Below are 6813 nucleotides of genomic sequence, written 5' to 3' on the forward strand. Positions count from 1 at the left end.
TCCAACACAATGTCCTCCTCCTCTTTTCCCCACAACAGCAACCCTGTGAGGTTGGCTGGGCTGAGAGGGAGAGAGGGAGCTCTGCTGGCTGGGGAATTCTGGGAGTTGAAGTCCACAAGTCTTAAAGTTGCCAAGTTTGGACACCCCCGTGCTAGACCAAACTTGTTCTTCTAGGACACTGGATGTTCTGCTTTCTGCTTTCCTGGGGCAGAAACATAGCAATAATCTCATTTCCCCCCTGGAGCAGAGTGTGGGAACATGGTAATCTTCGTGTAGTCGTCCTCTGACTACTAAACAAACGAGTAGTAAGGTTAACTCAGAGACGGATAACTTAACTTCCACCTTTAACCCCGTGTCCAGCTAGTCCTTGACTTATAACCACCATTGGGGACCACTGCTGAGCAACATGCTGGCTAAATGTGTTACGCCCAATTTTACAACCTGTTTCGCCGCCGTGGTTAAATGAGTCACGTGGTCATTAAGTGAATCCAGCTCCCCCACCCTTCACTTCACTTGTCGGGAAGGTGATAAACGCACACTGGACCGTCATAAATACATGCCTGTCGCCAAGCATCCAAATTTTGGTGACGGTGGGGGATGCTGCAACGGTCGTAAATGCGAGGACCGGTCCTAAGTCACTTTTTCCAGCGCCGTTGTAGCTTCGAAGGGTCTCTGAATGAACGCTTGTACTGTACCGAAGGTCCTTCACTTCCGTCAGCCAGAAACGGTGTAAGGGGAGGGGGGGTTGGACTAGATGACCTCCAAGGTCCCTTCTGACTCCGATTCTTCTCTTATCCAGCGTCATAGCCTGAATTTCACATCCCCAGCTAGCCTAGCTAGCCGTTCTGCTCCTCCTTGGGTTGGGAGAGGCCATGGGGCAGAAGGCTGAACGGGTTTTGGGTTCTCGTTGCAGAGATGCCCTGGTCACCAGCGCCATCAACTGCCTCACGAGTTTCCTTGCGGGATTCGTCATCTTCACGGTCCTGGGCTACATGGCGGAGATGAGGAAGCTGCCAGTGTCCGAAGTGGCGAAAGATACAGGTAAGGTCCACTTTCAGTTTACCTCAGGAGTGTCCAACTTTGGCCAATGGGAAGACTTGTGGACTTCAACTCCCAGAATCCCCCAGCCAGCTCTGCTGGCTGGGGAATTCTGGGAGTTGAAGTCCACAGGTCTTCAAGTGGCCAAGATTAGACACGCCTGGGGTAGGAGAAGATCTTCTTCTGCACTTAAGATGCTGTCCTGACATGAGGAGGTTTTGAAGTAATTTGGGTTGGGGGCAAGTGGAGTTCGATGAGTCATGTCTTGGGGGGTCAGTTTGGTTCCCAGGGGGACACGTGTGTCTCCCCCCCCATGACAGCCCACAGGCTGAAGTATCAAGAGGTGAGGTCCATGGATTGTTTGATCTTCACAGAGACATCTATGGAGTCTTGAAGGCCAGGAGGGAGGGAGGGAGGGAAGGAAGGAAGGAAAGAAGGAAGGATGGATGGAAGGAAAGAAAGAAGGAAGGAAGGAAAGAAAGAAGGGAGAGGAAGGAAAGAAGGAAGGAAGGAAAGAAGGAAGGAAGGAAAGAAGGAAAGAAAGAAGGAAGGGGAGGAAAGAAAGAAGGAGGGGAGGAAGGAAAGAAGGAAGGAAGGAAAGAAGGAAGGAAGGAAAGAAGGAAAGAAAGAAGGAAGGAAGGAAAGAAAGAAGGAGGGGAGGAAGGAAAGAAGGAAGGAAGGAAAGAAGGAAGAAAAGGAAAGAAAGAAGGAAGGAAGGAAGGAAGGACGGAAGGAAAAGAGAAGCAGAAAAGAGAAACTGAAGGAGGAAGAGGAGAAGGAAAGACGAGCAGAAGGAAGGAAGGATGGAAGGAAAGAAAGAAAGAAGGAAAGAAGGAAGGAAAGAAAGAAGGAAGGAAGAAAAAGAGAAGCGGAAATGAGAAACTGAGGGAGGAAGAGTAGAAGGAAATAAGAGTAGAAGGAAGGAAGAATGGAAGGAAAGAAAGAAGGAAAGAAGGAAGCAAAGAAAGAAGGAAGGAAAAGAGAAGCGGAAAAGAGAAACTGAGGGAGAAAGAGTAGAAGGAAATAAGAGTAGAAGGAAGGAAGGATGGAAGGAAAGAAAGAAGGAAAGAAGGAAGGAAAGAAAGAAGGAAGGAAAAGAGAAGCAGAAAAGAGAAACTGAGGGAGGAAGAGTAGAAGGAAATAAGAGTAGAAGGAAGGAAGGATGGAAGGAAAGAAAGAAGGAAAGAAGGAAGGAAGGAAAGAAGGAAGGAAGGAAAGAAGGAAAGAAAGAAGGAAGGGGAGGAAAGAAAGAAGGAGGGGAGGAAGGAAAGAAGGAAGGAAGGAAAGAAGGAAGGAAGGAAAGAAGGAAAGAAAGAAGGAAGGAAGGAAAGAAAGAAGGAGGGGAGGAAGGAAAGAAGGAAGGAAGGAAAGAAGGAAGAAAAGGAAAGAAAGAAGGAAGGAAGGAAGGAAGGACGGAAGGAAAAGAGAAGCAGAAAAGAGAAACTGAAGGAGGAAGAGGAGAAGGAAAGACGAGCAGAAGGAAGGAAGGATGGAAGGAAAGAAAGAAAGAAGGAAAGAAGGAAGGAAAGAAAGAAGGAAGGAAGAAAAAGAGAAGCGGAAATGAGAAACTGAGGGAGGAAGAGTAGAAGGAAATAAGAGTAGAAGGAAGGAAGAATGGAAGGAAAGAAAGAAGGAAAGAAGGAAGCAAAGAAAGAAGGAAGGAAAAGAGAAGCGGAAAAGAGAAACTGAGGGAGAAAGAGTAGAAGGAAATAAGAGTAGAAGGAAGGAAGGATGGAAGGAAAGAAAGAAGGAAAGAAGGAAGGAAAGAAAGAAGGAAGGAAAAGAGAAGCAGAAAAGAGAAACTGAGGGAGGAAGAGTAGAAGGAAATAAGAGTAGAAGGAAGGAAGGATGGAAGGAAAGAAAGAAGGAAAGAAGGAAGGAAAGAAAGAAAGAAGGAAGGAAGGAAAAGAGAAGCGGAAAAGAGAAACTGAGGGAGGAAGAGTAGAAGGAAATAAGAGTAGAAGGAAGGAAGGATGGAAGGAAAGAAAGAAGGAAAGAAGTAAGGAAAGAAAGGAAAAAGGAAGGAAGGAAAAAGGGACAAAGGAGAAGGAAGGGAGGGCAGGAGAATGGGCAAAAGACGGAAGGAGGGAAGGAAAGAATGAATGAATGAAGGCAAGAAAGAGTAAGGTCCACATTCGGTTTACCTCAGGAGTGGCCAACTTTGGCCAACGGGAAGACTTGTGGACAGAGCTGGCTGGGGAATTCTGGGAGTTGAAGTCCACAGGTCTTCGACTGGCCAAGATTGGACATTCTTGGTTTACATCCTTGCTGAGTTTTCCAGGATACGATAAAATAGAATGAGCTGGAAGGGACCTTGGAGGTCTTCTAGTCGAGCCCCCTGCTCAAGCAGGAGAACCTATAACATTTCAGAAAAGTGACTGTCTCTAGACTCTTCTTAAAAACCTCCAGTGATCAAGCACCCACAACTTCTGGTGGCAAGCTGTCCCACTGGTTAATTGTCCTCACTGCTAGCCGTTCTTCCTATGTTTTTGTCTCCAGGCCTTTAATCCTCTTAGTTCCATTCCATTCCTGTATTGTGTTGTATTGTATTATGTTGTGTTGTGTTGTGTTGTATTCCATTCCATTTCATTCCATTCTATTCTTCCATTCTATTCTTTCCATATTCTGTTCTGTTCTATTCTCTTCCCTCCCCTTCTCCATCCATCCATCCATCCATCCATCCATCCATCCATCCTATTCCATTCCATTCCATTCCCTATCCATTTATCCATCATTCTATTCTATTCTATTCTATTCTATTCTAGAATTAGAATTGAGTTGGAAATTGAATTGATTTCTGGGAGGGTCCTTGGAGGTCTTCTAGTCTAGCCCCCTGCTCAAGCAGGAGGACCTATACTCTTTCACATAAATGGTCAAACAACAGATGGGAACTAATCAAAGAGAGAAGCAACCTGGAATTTAGGAGAAACTTCCTAACAGTGAGGACAATTAACCAGGGGAACTTCTTGCCACCAGAGGTTGTGGCTGCTCCACCACAGGAGACTTTTTAAGAAGAGACTAAGACAGTCACTTGTCTGAAATGGCGTGGGGGGTCTCCTGCTTGAACGGAGGGGGTTGGAGTAGAAGACCTCCAAGGTCCCTTCCAACTCTCTTCCGATCCGTTGATTGAACCCAGGTTCACAAGATCCAAGGTTGGATGCAGTCTTCCCTCCTTGGTCCCCCTTCCAAATGTCTTGGCCAGCAGCATGTGTGAGTTGGCAACTGCGCCACCCCTGAGGACACTGGCCACCATCCCTGGTCAAAGCTGCGGGACCAGAGCGGCATGTTCTTGAAACCGAGTTGGCCTCCCAAAAAGTTTGGGAAACTTTTGCTGGTTCCGAAATGTGTCAGCTTTGCTTTCATGGACAGCCAGTTTAGGTTTCCATTGTGTTTGATTGTTTATTGTGGCTTGATGATGTCACCCACCCTGGGAATTGGCTCAAGGGTGGGGCACCTCTGCTTAACATAAACTAAAAGTAATATTCATACAAATGGAGGAACATGCAGGAGTTCCATCGTCGCGGCGGCTGTGCCAGAGCCTGGTTAGCCCCGAGAACAACAAGAAATGCCGCGTTTTATTTGTAAAGGGGGAAAGAAATTAAAACCAGGTTATTTGCACAACGGCTTCTTATTGCAAAACGTTTCTTTGCCAGGTATAAAATGGAACATCATCTCCTTCCTTCCTTCCATACCTTTCTTCCTTCTGTCCTCTCTCCCTCTTTTCCTTCCTTCCGCTTTTGCTGTCCTGTCCTTCCTTCCTTTTTCCCATTTTGATTTGTCTTCTCTTCTCATTTGTTTTCCATGCTTTTGCTTTTTTTATTCTTCTTGCTGTCCTCCCCTCCCTCCCTCACCTTCCTTCTTTCCTTCCTTTCTTCCTTATTTCATTCATTCCTTATTTCCTTCCTTCTTCATTTATTTCCTTCCTTATTTCCTTCCTTCCTTCTGTCCATCCTCTCCCCTCTTTTCTTTCAGTATTATTTGTTCTTTATCTTCCTTTTTCCTTTTGTTTCTTTCTTCTTTGCTATCCTTCCTTCCTTTCTTTCTCCATTTTGTATTGTTTGCTCTTCTCTTTTCCTGTTTTCCATGCTTTTGCTTTTTTCTTCTTCCTGCTGCCCTCTCCTCCCTCCCTCTCCTTCCTTCTTTCCTTCCTTCCTTCCTTATTTCATTCATTCCTTATTTCCTTCCTTATTTCCTTCCTTCCTTATTTCCTTCCTGTCCATCCTCCCTCCTCCCTCCCTCTTTCCTTTCAGTATTATTTGTTCTTTGTCTTCCTTTTTCCTGTTGTTTCTTTCTTCTTTGCAATCCTTCCTTCCTTTCTTTTCCATTTTGTATTATTTGCTCTTCTCTTTTCCTTTGTTTTCCATGCTTTTGCTTTTCTTCTTCTTCCTGCTATCCTCCCCTCCCTTCCTCTCCTTCCTTCCTTCCTTCCTTTCTTATTTCCTTCCTTATTTCCTTCCTTCCTTATTTCCCCCCTTATCTCCTTCCTTCCTCATTATCTCGAGCATCTGGTTCTTCATTGGAAGAACAAGACGGGAGGAAGAGGAGGAAGAGGAGGAGGAGGGGAGGGGGTTTCCCAAAGACCAGAGAGAGCCGCCCTGACTCCTTTCTCTCCCCGATTGTCAAACAGGACCCAGCCTTCTCTTCATCACCTACGCCGAGGCCATCGCCAACATGCCGGCATCCACTTTCTTCGCCATCATTTTCTTCCTGATGTTGATCACCCTCGGACTGGACAGCACGGTGAGCAGAGGAGGGTCCCCTTTCCAGAGGGGGCCTTGGCAGGGCAGAGCGAGGGTCCCAGGGAGTCACCGGGGGGGACGGGACACATGTCACAAGTCCAAACCAAACGGGGGACCTTAGACCAGTGGTGGCTCCCTTTTTCTCATCGCGACTCCCCCCATCCTCCCCACCCCACCCGGCAAATGCATGGCAGAGACCCAAAGACCAGCTGGCTGGCAGGAGGCACATGGGCGATGGAGCCAAGCTGGGGCAAGAGCTTACATGCCCACAGAGAGGGCTCTGCCTGCCACCTGTAGACTCAAAAGGGCTGGAAGGGACCCCAGAGGTGGTCTAGTCCAACCCCTTGCTTGAGGAGGAGACCCCAGGCCATTTGAGACAAACAGTGGCCCAGTCTCTTCTTGAAAACCTCCAGCGATGGAGGGAATTCCTGCTTTTGGCCTTTCTTTCTTTCTTTCTTTCTTTCTTTCTTTCTTTCTTTCTTTCTTTCTTCTTTCTTCTTTCTTTCATATTTTCTTTCTCTTTCTTTTCTTCCTTCCTTCCTTTGTTTCTTTCTTCTTCTTTTCTTTCTTTCATATTTTCTTTTTTCTTTCCTTCCTTCCTTCCTTTTTCTTTCTTTTCCTTTCTTTTCTTTCATATTTTCTTTTTCCTTCCTTCCTTCCTTCCTTCCTTCCTTCTTTCCTTCCTTCCTTCCTTCCTTTCCTTGACATCTCCTGTGGTTTTTCCCCCCAGTTTGCAGGCTTGGAGGGGATCATCACTGGGGTGCTGGATGAATTCCCCCACATCTGGGGCAAACAACGGGAATGGCTGGTGCTCATTTTGATCGTGACGTGTTTTATGGGCTCTTTGTCCACGCTGACCTTTGTAAGTAGCTCATGTGGACCCTGGAGGGGGCCGGGGGGGAGGAGGGGGGAGCTGATCTGCAGCCCCTCGTGAAGGGGGGGGGGTCAGCCGCAGGCCAGCCTGGAGAGGTCTATCGCGAAGCAGAATTGGGTGGGGGTCTCCTATCACTCTGAGCTACGAACTGTGATGAACAAG

At 46.9% G+C, this 6813-nt stretch overlaps 1 protein-coding gene across 2 annotated transcripts in view; it reads left to right on the forward strand.

Moving 5' to 3' along the window:
- SLC6A4 (solute carrier family 6 member 4) overlaps nt 1-6813 on the forward strand; it is a 35817-nt gene that overhangs the window by 21406 nt on the left and 7598 nt on the right. Inside the window, exons 8-10 of one of the 2 annotated variants that reach the window (XM_081945427.1) lie at nt 914-1041; nt 5666-5778; nt 6508-6722. In XM_081945427.1, coding sequence (XP_081801553.1) covers nt 914-1041; nt 5666-5778; nt 6508-6711 — 445 coding nt within the window. In that variant the 3' untranslated portion in view covers nt 6712-6722. Of the gene's footprint in view, nt 1-913; nt 1042-5665; nt 5779-6507; nt 6723-6813 lie in introns of those variants that run through there. The other variant, XM_081945428.1, reaches the window with a different exon arrangement.

This window comes from Natrix helvetica (assembly GCF_964273705.1).
Source record: "Natrix helvetica genome assembly, chromosome: 2".
Lineage (NCBI taxonomy): Eukaryota > Metazoa > Chordata > Lepidosauria > Squamata > Natricidae > Natrix > Natrix helvetica.